Below are 15,632 nucleotides of genomic sequence, written 5' to 3'. Positions count from 1 at the left end.
AGAACTTCAAAATATACAATGTAAAAAGAGAGAACTAAAAAGAGAAATAGACAAAGGCACAATCTTTGTTGGAGATTTGACACCCTTCTCTCAGTAATTGATAGAAAAAAGTAGACAAAAAATAAAACCAGTAAAGATGTAGAAGACTTTAAAAATATCATCAACCGGGGCCAGCCTGGTGGCGCAGCAGTTAAGTGTGCACGTCCCGCTTCGGCGGCCTGGGGTTCGCCAGTTCGGATCCTGGGTATGGACATGGCACCGCATGGCAAGCCATGCTGTGGTAGGTGTCCCACATATAAAGTACAGGAAGATGGGCATGGATATTAGCTCAGGGCCAGTCTTCCTCAGCAAAAAGAGGAGGATTGGCAGATGTTAACTCAGGGCTAATCTTCGTCGGAAAAAAAAAATATATATATATATTATCAACCAACTTGACCTAATATGTGTAGAAAACTACAGCCAATAACTTCAGAATACACATTCTTTTCAAATGCACTTGAAACATTTACAAGGACAGAACATATTCTGGGCAACAAAGAAGTTTCAACAAATTCTAAAGATTGAAATATTAGAGAATATAGCTTCTGACTACAATGGAATTGATTTAAAAATCTATAATCTTGTGTTGTCCCCTGTGTATTGGAAATCCAAATATATTCTCATGTAGTATTTTAAAGCACCTCCTACCAGCAGTTCCTAGACTGGGAACCAGTGAGGTAATGAAATTGCATTCAAGCAGTGCTTATCTACGAAGGCAAAGGCACCATGTGGAACAATTGTTTTCAAGTGGTCCAACCACATCTGTTATAGTTTGGTGCAAAACTCTTCCCAATAGCTTCTTGACTCTTGGGAAATAGAAATGTTAAGTGAATGTACAGAAACTTTGTCACTGGACATCAAGCTATGTCTCAAATAATGATTCGTTTTCTACAAGGCCTAGAATCTGCAATCACAGTAAGGCACATGAGAGGACGTCTGGTGCCTCCTCACAACCCGGTGCATCTTTACAATGATCTTCTATGACATAGGGAACGTGATGTATATGTGTCCCCTGTATCCTGAAAGATGCCTTGGGGGATCTTGCTGACAGAGTAGGTAAAGAATCTGAGTGGGTTCTCAACAGAGCACTTAAGTGCCCACAACTTGCCTTCAGTTATAGTGAGACACCGGCCTCTATTAAAAGATGGTGGTCACAGATGTCTATCTACAAGAGTCCTTCAGATATGTACATCACACAGTTCCCTGTCACAGAGTTCTGCACGGTCCATGATTTCGGGGGAAGAAAACTCCAAAGATAACAGAGTTTGATAAGAATTTAGGATTCCGATTTTTTATTGCTTTCCCATCTTACTACGTCCAATGTCACAGGGCTTTGCACTTTCCCACAAGCTCTTTCTGAAGAGGAAAGTAGGGCAAAAGGGTTTAGGTTTCTTATTCCCTACAAAGTATTAAGCTGTAAAGCAAGTTCTAGTCACAGCAGCAGAGGTGTCTCACTCCTTGGCAGAGGCATAGAGTCCTTCTTTAGAGTAAAAACAAGGAAACGAAAGGCAGTGTCCCGGGACAGACCATTGTTGTACTCGAAATCTCTGGGAAAGTATATTTGGAAGGTGCTTAGAAAACTTCCCCCAGGGATCTAAGTGGGGGAAGGAATAGGGAGTGTGTAACTCCCTGTCCTCTTTTCTTTCCAGCACCTCCAGGAAGAAGCCAGAGACTATTCTGTTGAAGAGAGGGGAGAGGACAAAGGGGAGAAAGGAAAGGCAGAGGGAGGGGAGAATCTGGGGGAGGTGGAGGTCAGCACAAGGGACCCTCAGGTACACATTCCTACATGGGGTGGATACCGGCACCCTAGTTCTGCCACTCTGATTCCGAGCATTCTGACTCCCACCTGTAATAATTCTGCGAAGAGTACTTTATCTCTGCTTCATAGAGGAAGACCATGAGCCCAAGGATGAAGTGCCTTTGCTGAAGTTACAGAGTAACTTCGTGTGGGAACCTGAACAAGACTCAAACCTCACCCCTAGTTCAATTTTCTAGATGGAAAAGTAAATTATAACCCCTTGTTCTTTTCAACTCCTGCTGTATTTCCCAAAGTGGAAGGAGACAAACACGGAAAAGAAAGAGCCCAAGCTACTGCCCTGGCACCACACGGGGCAGAGGATGGAGGGAGAGGCTATTTCTGACTCCTCTCACATTTGCTCCCACTGGCATCGCCTGTCACTCACCTGCAAGCATAGACAGGGCTGTGGCTGCTTGCTCCATCTTGGCGTAATAGGTTATTGTAATCCCCACTTTCTGCCCAGAAAACCCCAAACTTTCTCATCTCTCATTTCATCTCTCACTAAAAAAAACCCTTCTATTCACTGGAGACCCTATATCTGACATTCTCTTACTACCAACTTTAATTATCCCAGTTAGAAGCACAGCAGGAACGCAACAGAAACAGCAGGGACGCCCCCCCCCACCCCCACCCCGTCCCTATATATCCCAGTGCACTATAGGCCTTCCGGAAATGGAAGCGGATTTAATTTGGGCCACCGGAGCTCAGCAGACTGATTTTGAGCCTCCCATGTGGCTACAACTTTACTAGTGTTTACTTCCTTCAGGATGCTTCGTTCCCCACCAGAACTGACAGAGGTTTTGTGTTTCCATACTAGTATTTCTCTGTTTCTCTCCACGGGGCATTCCTGTGACCACCCCAGATCCCCCATTGTACTCTCGCACTCCTGGGTGCCTTTGTTCAGGGGCTCCCATGTCAGTAAAACGAAAGCCCATCCTCTCAGGGTGAGTCCGCCCTGGGCGAAGAGAAGGCAGACACGGTGAGGCAGGAGGACAGACCTCTCCCAGTTGGGACGGACAGATCAGGAACAGACCAGCTTCACTGGTGAGAACCACTCCAATCCCTTCTCCCAAGGGTCTCTTTCCTGACGGAAATCATCTCAGGATGATACTCACCTTGTGTGGTTGTTGAGAAGATGAAATGGAAGGCAAATACCAAGTATCTAGAGCTGTTTCTGACACATAGAAGATAAGTTGTTCAGTAAGTGTGAGTTCCGCTGCCACCTGTCTCTTTGCTTTCGGTGTTTCAGTCCAAGATCAGGCAGAGCGAGGCAAGGGGGAGGACCAGAGCTGGACGCCGTCTCCCTTCCCCGGCACTTCTCTCGCAGGGCCCGCCTCGTCTACACCCGCGGGGCCGACGGAGAAGAGGGAAGAGGCGGAGCGTGTCGCGGCTCTGGGGGCGGGTAGCCGCCCCTCTCAGCACTCCCAGGTCCGGCCTCGGAGTCCGGGGTCCTAGGGGTGCGGTGGGGTGGGGTGGGGGCGAGAGAGACCATTTCTTAGGAAAGGTGTTGGGGGGGTTATTTTTATATGTTTATTTTTAGAAAACGTACGTTCTCTTAAAGAATTTAGTAATTTCCCAGAAACATTTAAATTTTGAAAGTTATTTGTTTTACTTGAGAGCTGTGCGTATGGCCCTACTTTGTCCCAGCGCCTGCATCGTGGTCCTAACAAGGTGCTTGCAGCTTCTCTGGCCCGCTGCTCTGAACGCCAGCTCCAGACACACGCCACCTTCTCACTTTCTCTTCTTCCTGGACCTGTATTGCTGCAGGAAAAGTGTTCAATGGTTTAGCAATAGCATATGTATGAATGTGTGAGGGACATTGCTGTGTCTTTCAACACATCTCTGATCGTTATATTGTTTATTTTTGTCCCATTGATAGTTCCTTCAGGTTAAAAAGTGAAAAAAACGTTGAGAGAAAACAAGCTGACAAACGTTTGAGATTCTAATCTGAATTTTGGCAAGGAATGTTTAGTGTTCTCATATAGAAAACTGGCACTTATTCAAGTTCTTTGTAATGTCAGGAGTAAAGCTTTATGCTCGTGTTCTCATGGATTGCGCTAGGTTCTTGATGACTCTATTCCTTTTTTCTCCCAGTGTGAACAGGATCTAATTAAAAAAAAACTATCATTGTCATAAGAAATGATGGATGTTATAAAAATATTTACCAAAAGTATGCTCATTACATGTAATTTAGTAACAAGAAGTTCCTATAATATTATGACCATATGTCCCTAATTTGCAAATAAGACAAGAGGATGCTCACTTTAGGTTTAAGTAGGGTCATCTCCGGGATGTGAATGATTTGCCTGATAACTGTTTTCTTATTTTGGATTGTGTATATTTTTGTGTATTACTCATGTAATTTTGAAAAGGTTCTTTGCTTTTTTTTTCCTTTTAAGCCCTGCTGCTTATAGATACTGCTCTTTTCTGTGTCAAAGATGAAGCGGTGAGAACAGATTAGTTAGCTCCCACTTCCATTGCCTGTCACTCACCTGCAAGCATAGAAAGGGCTGTGGCTGCACTCTCTATCTTGGCCACTAGTTAAAGTGGTGAGAACAGATTTTAATTGGTAATATACAATTGCAATAGGGAAGAGAATCCAGTATGAACTGAACTCAACTTCGATTTGTACAGAGGTGACTGGGAGTTTTAAGGGGAGAATGAAGGAATAGAGAGAGGGTGAGCCAGGGCTCAGCAGAGTGAAGGAAGTGAAAAATTACAAAAAGTGGGAAGCAGGGATTGGTCCATGTGAAAGCCATCTGGGTTTGCTAACTGGCACTTAATGAAATTAGGGTCCTACTCTCCCACAGCGACTGGGAGACAGGGACCCTAGCTTCAGGTTTTGGCTGGAACAGAGAGATCCTTTTGGCTACCTTGAGTCTTCTCAGGAAGGCACTTTAAGGGGGATTAATGTCATTGAAGGGATGAGACTGTTAGAAACTTTAGTATTTTGTTCAAGTCTTTATAGGTCGAAGTTGACAGGCCTAGTTGAGAAGCAGGCTTAGAGGAGCCTAGCTGGAGTTTGGTGAAGGAGAGTAAATTTTTTTAATTTAGTACTGCTGTGCTCCATTTTTAATTGTTTTATAACCATTTCACAGTCTTATTCCTAGGAAATATCTCTATGAACTTTAAAATCTCTCTGCAGCTTTGCATTTAAAAGGTACACTGATGGAGGTAGTACCCATAATCCCCTCCCCTTTTTTTTCCACTCTTATTGCAAAATTTTCAAGCACTTAGAATATGGTAAAATGTGCATTTATCTATACCCATTTCCTTGCTGAAAAACAACTTTGCTGTATTTACTTTGTCTAATTGCTTTTCCTGAAAATTTGTGAATTAACTTACAAAGATATAATTTCAATCCTAAATACTTCACTATGCTTGCCTTTATGAAACCAGTAGGCTTTTCCTATGGGATTTCCGTATCATATTTACACTGAAGAGAAACCCAGTGCATATTCAAGTTTTCCCAGCTGTCTTCAATGTCTCTGGCAGCTGTTGTTTATTCAATCAGGATTTGCTCAAGGACCACGCATTGTATTTGGCGGTAGACTTCAAGTTTAACCCCTAACATTTGGGGATTCTGAGACGATCTACGCAGCAGAGGTCAACGTCAACATCTTCCAACCGTCTAAAAAACCGGAAACGCTGCCAAGTCTAGGCAAGGAGCGGGCGCGGAGTTATATGGGAAATGTAGTCTTGTACCCAACCGGCTCGCCGCGCAGCACCCCGGGAACGGGTTTTCTGTGCTCCATCTGCGCATGTACAGCCTTAGTCCCGCCCCTCGGCTTCCGCTGTCTGGGCGGCTGTGTGGAGAGGGTCGGGCAGCTCTCCATTGCTGGGGTAGTCCCGAGGGGTCGTACCTCAGGTGAGAAGGCGCGGGTGGTGGGGAGTCTGGGCGGCTTGGGGACCAGCATGGCGGGTGCACGTGTCCCCGGGGAGGAGGAAACGAGAAGTCCCGGGAGTCCCTCAGGGGGTCTCTGCAGTGTAGGAGCCTGTACAGCCCGTCGGGGGCGGGGGTCGCGTGCCCGCCCGCCCGCCTGCAGCCCGACCCGCGAGGAGCCCGGGGCGGGGCGGGGGCGTGTATAATGGCGACCGTGAGCGGCCGCAAAGCGCGGGCTGTGGGTCGGCGGGGAGAACCAGAAAGGCCCGGCCAGTCCCGGCCCTGTACCTGCAGGCGGGGCGACAGAAGGCCCCCGGGTGAGAGTCCGCTTTCTCACCGGACGGTGCTGCTGTTGTTCTGAGAGTTAGGTCAGTTCGCACCTAAAGAACACAGCCGCCTGAGTGACGCCTGCTGCTGTGTTCGCAAGACGCTTCGTTCCGTTTAGTGGGTGGCTTGTGCAAACCCCACAGCTGCTCTGTGAGGTCCGCATGACCATCAGCGTTAAAAGAAAAAAAGGAACCGAGGCTCGGGTTGGTGGAGGCACGTGCTCGGCTCGCAAACTAGCGGGGAGGGACCTTCAGTATAATAGCGAGAGTGCTTCAAATCTTAGGCTTCGTCTAGATATCACGTCTGCCAGGACCGGCATTACGCCTTCGCAGCCCTTAGCAGAGGGACCTGTCCCTGAAAACCCGGGCAGTGTGCGTGGGCTCTCACCACTGTCGCGTGTGTTCTGGAACTTCTGGGGTCTCATCAGAGTCCTTGGGTCAGACAGACGCCCGCAGCTCTTCCTGCACTGGCAGGTTCTCTGTGTTTTCAGTTCGAAATTGTAGTGAATTCCAAGAGTCAGGTTTTTGGCCCTAAAGTGAATTTGTTTCCCAGACCCGGTCCCAGATCTTGGGAAACAAATTTATTTTAGAACAAAGCAGCTCTTGTGATGTAGGAATCAGGAGGTTTCTAGGAACAAGAATTTTACCTGGAAGCGAACACTCCTGTTCTTACTGTTCTTGCCAAAGATTCAAAGCTGAGGCAAACAAGCACAGAAAAGAGCAGGGGCTAAATTTGCATGGTCAGAAGCAGTAGTTGACCCCCTTGCCCAGTTATGGAGATGTTGCCACGTCCAGACGCCACCGCGCTGTGCGATAGTGGGAGATTTGGGCCAACTTTGAGAAGAGGGGGGTGAGTTGGGGTGGCCCAGGGGTGTGCTGCCTGAGAAAGGCCGCTTTGGGAGAGCCTGTGCGAGTGAGGTGTGGGGAAAGGTCTACCCAGCCAAAGGGTGAAATTCCGTCTCCACTGTTGCTAAATGGCCCCCGTCCCTTCATTCTCCACTCTTTTCAGATGCTGTGCTGCTCTCACACGTGTCAGCTCCTACACGTGACATTATTGACTTATCCTGACCTCACAGAATCCCACAGTCATGGGTCACGAAGGGCTTCCATGGTCATCTACTTCTGACTCTTGAAAGCTTTAAAGAAATTGGACCTGAGCAGTTCAGTGACTTGTCAAGGCACACCCAGTGTGTGACAGAACCAGGAGGAAAACACAGTGCAGTGCACTCCGTCACAGGTAAGTCACCAAAAGCATGTTAAGAAAAGGACCTTTTGAGAAACTAACTTAGTTAAAAATGAATGAACAATTCTTGCCTTAAAGCACTCTATTCCTTTTAGTGAGCTTTCTGTCGATTTTCTCTCTTGAGTGGTAAGCACTGTTAATAGGAAAATAGTTAAGTGATGTAGCCTAAGTATTTTGCTATGTTAATTTTAATGAAAGAGTGATGCTTTATCCTTTATGTACTGTAACTAATTCTCGTGTTGGTTATTGCTGTTAACCATTAAAAAAAACAACTGAATTGTCATTTAACCATGGAAAAGTTTATATTTTGTCAGTGAAAAGCTGTGGGTTTTAGTCCACATGACCATTTCTGAATCTTACGTGGATAGGTGGTGCTGCCTCTGCCTGGTCCTCCCCAGGCCTCCCAGCTGAACCATCACAGTTCTGTACACTGCCAGGAGCAGCAGAATGGACACATCTCAGGTGAGCTCTTTGTTCATTCTCCACTTCACACCGTAATGGGTTTATGAGGTTTATAGGGGTCCATACGTTAAATGGAAAAGGAGAAATAGAAATAAAGCCAGGCTTGAGGGAAAATAAACACTTCCACGTTAGCTCTGATGTTTGCTTTTGGTTCTTGGTAAGTAACCCTTGTTTAATAAGTATATTCCCTGCAGTTATCAGTTTGCTTAGATTTCAGTTTAGTCAGGAAGGTGCATTGAATTATGTTGAGTACTTTTTCTGTCTTGCAATATTATGATTTATAAGGAATACATATATTTGGTCATTCACATGACTGAATCATATTTCGCAGATATATTTGGTGAAACTTGTGGAATTTCCTGAGCCATAGGAGCAACGGGAACATCGTTTGTTACAGTATTTGGTCTCTTGTTCTCAGTTCCTGAAATCTCCTCAGAGCCGCAAAAGTGAAACAGGAGTCTTGTTTATGTTAATGAAGGTGACTTTTGGGCCCCACCCAAGGAGCGGCGCTGGTTGCCAGGAGAAGCAGCCATGTGATCAGAGGATTGGAACTTTCAGTCCCAGCCCTGATTTCTAGAGAGAGGAGGGGGCTTGAGGTTGAATCTATTGCCAATGAGCAGTGACTCAGTGGATCATGACTATGTACTGAAGCCTCCATAAAAACCCAAGAGGACAGCTCTTTGGCCCTTGTGTTTGGAGAGAGCTACGTGCCACCCTACTGGGCCCCATGCTCCATGAGGACAGAAGCTGTTCGAGACCTTGTCCTTATGTATCTTTTCATCTGGCTTTTGATTTGTATCCTTCAGTATCCTTTGTAATAAATCAGTAGTCTAGTGAGTAAATGGTTTTCTCGAGTTCAGTGAACCATTCTAGTAGGTTAATTGAACCACAGGAGAGGGTCATGGGAACCTGTCATTTATAGCCTGTTGGTCAGAAGTGCAGGTAACAACCTGGACTTGCGATTGGCATCCTGAGTTGGAGGGGGTTGTTGGAACCCCCAGTTTGTAGCCTGTTGGTCGGAAGCACAGGGCTTGCAGCTAGCATCTGAGGTGGAGAGTGGTCTTGTGGGACTGAGTCCTTTACCTGTGGAATCTGGGTCTCTCTCCAGGTAAGTAGCATCAGAATTGAGCTGAATCATTAGACACCCCGCTGGCTGGCGTCTGAGAACTGCTCACTGATGTGGGGAAGCCTCCACACTCACGTTGCAATGGGTCCGGGAACACTTAGTATGTATCTGTTGAAATAGAGACATGGCTTATTTCCTTTAATCTGTAAATATTGTGAGTAGCATAATGAATTTTCTGATATTAATTTATTGTTGATTTTCTGTATACACCCTGCTTGCTGATGAGTTGCTTTGTATATATGTTGACTGGGGTCTTTCTGCTAGTACTTATTTATTTCTATATCACAAGTTATGTGAGCCTGTAATTTCCTTTTCCTGTGTTCCTATCCAATTTTGGTTTTTGGTTTTAACCTCACAAAAAGAATGGGACACATTCCTGCTCCTTTTTTCTTTGCTTAACGTTTTTCTCCCTGTAATTTATATAAGAAAAATTACCTGTTATTTGTGGGGGGATTTTTGTGTGAAGATTTGAGCGTCAAATCAGTAGATCTCTGCTGTGTTTTTCTCTCACCATGTGTCTTTCAAAGAACATAAGTATTTAATTGATCAAGTTTTCAAAATTTTTAATCTTTTTCTTTTGCTAGTTATGCTTTTTTGGTCGTATGTAAAAAAATCTTCCTCTAAACCAAGGTCACAAAGATTTCCTTTCATATTTTTATGTTTTATAATTACAGGTCTGTCATCATTTTGAGTTAATTTTTTATTTGTGGTATGAGTTATAGATCAAGATTGTTTATTTAGTTTTGCTTGTGTATGTCTGATAGTTCCAACAACATTTGTAGGAAAGAACCTACCTTCTCCACTGAACTGCATTGGCACCTCTGCTGGGAACTATTTGACTTTGTGTTGTTTGTAGTTGTTTCTGGAGTCAGTATTCTCTTCTGTTGATCTATGTCAGTCCTTTTGCTAATACCATACTGCCTTGCTTACTGTTCCTTTAAAATAAATATTGAAATCAGTAATGTGAATCTCCAAACCTTGTTCTTTTTCCATAATTGTGTTGGATATTCTAAGTCCTTTCCCTCTTCATATAAGTTTTAGAATCCACTTTTCTGTCTTCAGATTGAGCTCTGATTTTGTGTGTGATCGCAATGACTCTGTACATCAATTTTAGACCTCCTTTTTGTGTTCCAAAATCATGCAACCAGCAGTGAAGTGTATAGTTCCATGTGTATGTTCACAGATAACTTTGAATGCAAATGAAGAATGTTTGCCCGTTACCTTACTTTTGTTCTTCTAATCTCAGTGTGTGGCTGAGTTAGAAAACCCAGTAGTCTTCCCTCCTGTATGTCTCCTTTACTGTTCATGCAGAATACTTCTGACACTTCTGATCACCGAAAGTGTGTGTTTTTGCCCCCACCAAGCGATTCTCTGCAACACCAGCTAGGTGTCCTACAATTTAGCTCAATTCTGACACCATCTACCTGGAGATAGCATCAGATCCCATAGGTTAAGGGCTCAGACTCACGATACTGCTCTTACTCCACTTCAGATGCCAGTTGCAAGTCCAAGTTGTCCTGTGATTCTGACATATAAATCTTTTTATGACTGTAAATCTAAGGTTCCCATGACTCCCTCCTTGGGTTCGATTAATTGTTAGAGCGGCTCACAGAGCTCAGGGAAACACTTAAGTTTACCAGTTTAGTAAAGGATATGATACAGGATACAGATGGACAACCAGATGAAGAGATATATAGAGAGAGGTCTGGGAGGGTCCCAAGTGCAGGACTTCTGTCCCCATGGAGTTGGGTGCATTGCCCACCTGATAGACAGTTGTGTTCACCAACCTGGAAGCTCTTCAAATCCCGTACTTTTGGGATTTTTATGAAGGATTCATCACATGGGCATGATCAATGATTAACTCTATTTCAGACTCCTCTCTCCTCTCTAGAAAAGCCGGGGCAGGGCTAAAAATTCCAAGCTTCTAATTATGGCTTGGTATTTTGGTGACCAGCCCCCATTCGGGAGCCTATCAGAATTGGCTCACTAGAACAGAAGATGCTGTTAGTGCTCTTATCACTTAGGAATTTACAAGGGTTTTAGGAGCTCTAGTCAGGAACTAGGGGCAGAGACCTATGTGTATATATATATGTGTATATATAGATATATATATATTTTTTTATTATCTCGCAGTGGCATCACTATTTACCCAGTTGCTCATGCAGCTTCTCTCGATACAGCTGTACAAAAAAATAATGATCGAAATTTTGTTCCTTTCTCTTATAAGGGGTCAGTTTCCCGTTCTTCATCCCCATTGCTTTACTTTAATATAGGTTGTCTCATTTTTTTCTTTTTTTGATTCAGTTTATTTAAACTAAAAATACCCAAAATAGTTCACCCATTCCTCCCTGCCACCTTGCCTCTGGTAACCACCAATCCGTTCTCTATATCTATAAGCTTAGTTTTTTTTGTTTTAGATTCCACATATAAGAGAGATCATACAATATTTGTCTTTCTCTGTCTGACTGACTTCAGTTGGCACAGGGTCCTCGAGGTCCTTAAATTGGTCTCTTCTGTTTTGCTGCATAAGACTTCCTCCGCTCTTCTTCCAGAGCATTGCTTCTGAAAGACAAGTCTGATCATGTGTACTGCCTCCAGGGTTTACAGATATCTCTTCATTGATTCCCCCTTGTCCCAGCAGAGAACTCCAAATGGGTGTATGTACCCTAGAAAGAGTTCAGAACAGTCCATTGGAGTACAGGTAAAGATTACAGGAAGCCTAGTTATAATAACTATCTAAAAAAAGGCACTAAACATAATCAGTAATATGTTAACTGACAGTCTATTATATAATTTGTAAGTAAATACAAATACATTAGGGCGTAAGAGTAATATTTCTACCAATTATGTTAGTACCCCAAACTGTAAGACAGTGATAGGGCCATAATAGGTAACCATCATAAAATTTTGTTTTAACAAAATTTTGTTTTATTTATTTATTTTTTTATTATTTTTTTATGTGAGGAAGATTCACTGTGAGCTAAAATCTTCTTTTTTGCTTGAGGAAGATTAGCCCTGAGCTAACATCTGTGCCAGTCTTCTGTATTTTTTGTATGTGGGATGCCTCCACAGCATCAGCTGATGAGTGGAGTAGGTCCGAGCCTGGGATCCTATCCCATGAACCCTGGGCTGCGAAAGCGGAGTACACGGAACTTGAACCACTTGGCGATGGGGCCGGCCCCTAAAATTTCATTTTAAATTCTCACAGTAAACATGATACAAAGTAGTTTTCAAAAGTGTTTTCCATATCGTCTGTTTCTGAACCCTTCAGATTGAATAGAAATGTGCTGTTACAGGCATTAGTGTCATTCAAGGATGTGACTGTGGAGTTCAACCAGGAGGAGTGGCGGCACCTGGGCCCTGCTCAGAGGGCCCTGTACAGAGATGTGATGCTGGAGAACTACAGCCACCTGGTCTCCGTGGGTGAGCAGACCTTACTATGTGACTCCCTCTAGAATGCAATTCCATTTTCTCTCTCCTTTTTAATTTTTAAAATACTTGTGTTGGGGTATAATTAACAGAAAATGAAAGTCGATAGTTTTCGTTATATAATGTGATGAGTTTCAGAAATGTGTATAGGTGATTACCACCACCAAAATAATGATATAAAATATTTCTGTCACCCCAAAAAGTTGCCATGTAGCTCTTTGCAGTGATTCTTCTTTCCTCATCCCTCTCCCTTGCCCTGATCCACCACTGACCTGCTTTCAGTTGCAATAGTTTACCTTTCTAGAATTTTATATACGTCATACAGCATTTGCTCTTTCTTGCTTTGTTCACTTAGTTTTTGAGAGTCACGTACGTCTTTGTGTGTGTTATTCCTTTTATTCCTAAGTAGTATTCCTTTGCATGCATATATTGCAATTTGTCATCCATATACCAGTTGATAGACATAGATTTTTTCCTATTTGGGCTGTTAGGAATGAAGCTGCTATGGCCGTCTAAGTTCAGGTCTTTGTGTAGGCTTGTGTTTTCATTTCTTGTGTAAATACCCAGAAATATGATATTACTGGTCTTATGGTAACTTTATAAGAACTGCGAGATGTTTCTAAAGTGGCTGAGCCAATTTGCATGCCCCCTAGCAGTGCATGATAGTTGTAGTTGCTCCACATCTTCACCAACATTTGGTATTGTAAGTCTTATTTTTTTTAAAGATTCTAGTGGGCATCTCTCTATCTTATTGGGTTTTAGTTTGTGTTTTCCTGATAATTAATGAAGTTGAACATCTTTTCATGTGCTGTTTATTTTCTTTTTTGAAGTCTGTTCAAATCTTTAGACCATTCAAAAAAAATTTTTTTTGGTCTTAGTGAGTTGAAAGAGTTTTATATATAATCTAGATAAAAGACCATAATCAGATAAATATTTTGTTGCTTCCTACTCTCCTGGTGCTTGCTCGTATTTTCTTAACAATGTCTTAGAAGAGCAGTTTTCTGTTTTTTTAATATGTCATTGTTTTTTCTTTTATATTTCATGGTTTTTGTGTCTTTTCAAAAGAAATTTTTGTCTAATCCACGGTCACTAAAATTTCCTTCTATGTTTTCTTGAAGAAGTTTTAGAATTTTATGTGTAGGCTTATGATTCATTGGCAGTTAATTTTTCCGTATGATGTGAAATAAGGGTTGTGGTTCATTTTTTGCATCTCTGTGTGTAGTTATATCGACAGCATTTGCTGGAAGGATTATTATTTTTCTTTTTTTTTTTTTGAGGAATATTAGCCCTAAGGTAACTACCGTCAATCCTCCTCTTTTTGCTGAGGAAGACTGGCCCTGAGCTAACATCCATGCCCGTCTTCCTCTACTTTATACATGGAACGCCTACCACAGCATGGCTTTTGCCATGTGGTGCCATGTTCGCACCCGAAATCCGAACTGGTGAACCCCAGGCTGCCTAGAAGCGGAAGGTGCGAACTTAACCGCTGTGCCACCAGGCCGGCCCCAGATTATTTTTCAATTGAAGTACCTTGGCAACTTTGTCAAAAACAAGTTGACCATGTATCTTGTAGTTCTGTGTCTGGACTCTATTCTGTTTAATGGATCTGCATGTCTGTAACACACCTTGATTATGTAGCTTTGTGGGAAGTTGTTAAATAAGGAAGATTTAGTCCTCCAAATATGTTTTTCACTTAAGAATTATTTTGATTATTATACATTCTTTGTCATTTCCATATAAATTTTAGAATTTCTTGTCAATTTCTTAAAAACTTTGCTTGGAATTCTGGTTGAGTTTGTTCTGAGTTTTTAGAATAGTCTGGGGACAATTTACATCTTAACAATATTGCTGCTTCTGATCCAATTAAAATGATCTCTCGCACTTTAATTTTTCTTTTCAATGATTTGTAGCTTTCAGTGTATATGTTTTACATATATTTTGTTTAGATATATCCTGTGATTTTGATGATGATATAAATGGCACATATTTTACAATTTCAATTTCTAATTGTTTCTTGGAAGTACATAGAAATCCAATTGACTTATGTATATTGATGTTATGTTTTGTAACTTTGCTAGTCTTATTTATTTTAGCAGATTCCCAAGGATGTTTTACATACACAATTATCTGTGAATAAAGATGTTACTTCTTCATTTCTAAACTATATGCCTTTTATTTCTTTTTCTTTAATAACTGGCTAGGACCATCAATCCAATCATTTGTTGCTTAATGAGGGAGACACATTTCAGAGAAATGTGTTGTTAGGCAATTTCATGGTTGTGCAAACACCATAGTGTACTTACACAAACCTGAGTAGTATAGCCTACTGCGCACCTAGGCTATATGGTACTAATGTTATGGGACCACCATTGTATATGCGGTCCATCATTGACGGAATATTCATTATGCGGCATGTGACTGTAATAACAATGAACACAAGTGGTGAGAGAAGATACTCTTGTTTCTAATCTTAGAGGTAAAGCATCCCTTCTTCACCATGACATAATTAATTAACTAAATTAATTGTAGGTTTTTTATAGCTGCCCGTGATCAGTTTGAGGAAGTTCCCTAATCTGCTGGAAGTTGTTTGTTTGTTTGTTTGTTTTTGCGAGAGAGATTCACCCTGAGCTAACATCTGTTGCCAACCTTCCTCTTTTTTTGTGTGTGTGAGCTGCTGCCACAGCATGGCCGCTAACAGATGAATGGTGTAGGTCCGAACCCGGGAACTGAACCCAGGCCACTGAAGTGGAGTGCACCAGGCTTAACCACTAGGCCACTGGGGGTGGACCTGAAAGTGTTTTTTTTAATTATTGATAATTGGTAATCATCATCATCAGATGTTCTTTCTTTATCTTTTGAGATAATCACATGGTTTTTCTTTTTTGTTCGGTTAATATTTTGAATTACATTAATTTTTGAATGTTCAACCAACCTTGAATTCCTGGGATGAACCCTACTTGTTCATACTTTATTGTATTTTTGGATTTGGTTCATTAACATTTTAAGGATTTTTGCACATATCTTTTTAAAGGATATTTGTATGTTTATTGTAATGTCCCCTCAAGGATTTGGTATCATGATAATACTTGTCTTATAAAGTGAGTTGAACCATTTCTCCTGTTTTCCAGAAGAGTTTGGATAGAATTGATATTATTTCTTCCTTAAATATTTAGAGAATTCACCGTGGAAGCAGTCTGAACTTGGAGTTTTTTTGTGGGGAGGTTTTCATTAAGAGTGAAATTTCTGGAGCTGGCCTGGTGGTGCAGCGGCTAAGTGTGCACATTCTACCTCTTTGGTGCCCGGGATTCGCTGGTTTGGATCCTGGG

General features: G+C 42.3%; 1 protein-coding gene across 5 annotated transcripts in view; it reads left to right on the top strand.

Annotated features, from left to right (window-relative positions):
- LOC103566190 (zinc finger protein 782-like) overlaps positions 1 to 15,632 on the top strand; it is a 66,917-nt gene that overhangs the window by 20,619 nt on the left and 30,666 nt on the right. The window contains exons 1-5 of one of the 5 annotated variants that reach the window (XM_070589844.1): positions 3,114 to 3,265; positions 5,352 to 5,705; positions 7,056 to 7,283; positions 7,658 to 7,751; positions 12,174 to 12,300. In XM_070589844.1, coding sequence (XP_070445945.1) covers positions 7,737 to 7,751; positions 12,174 to 12,300 — 142 coding nt within the window. In that variant the 5' untranslated portion in view covers positions 3,114 to 3,265; positions 5,352 to 5,705; positions 7,056 to 7,283; positions 7,658 to 7,736. Of the gene's footprint in view, positions 1 to 3,113; positions 3,266 to 5,351; positions 5,706 to 7,055; positions 7,284 to 7,657; positions 7,752 to 8,082; positions 8,230 to 12,148; positions 12,301 to 15,632 lie in introns of those variants that run through there. The other 4 variants (XM_070589846.1, XM_070589847.1, XM_070589848.1 and 1 more) reach the window with 4 other exon arrangements.

This window comes from Equus przewalskii, chromosome 22, assembly GCF_037783145.1.
Source record: "Equus przewalskii isolate Varuska chromosome 22, EquPr2, whole genome shotgun sequence".
In the NCBI taxonomy this organism is placed as follows: domain Eukaryota; kingdom Metazoa; phylum Chordata; class Mammalia; order Perissodactyla; family Equidae; genus Equus; species Equus przewalskii.
Note: the sequence above shows the minus strand (reverse complement) of the source record. Positions and strands in the feature narration are given on the sequence as shown.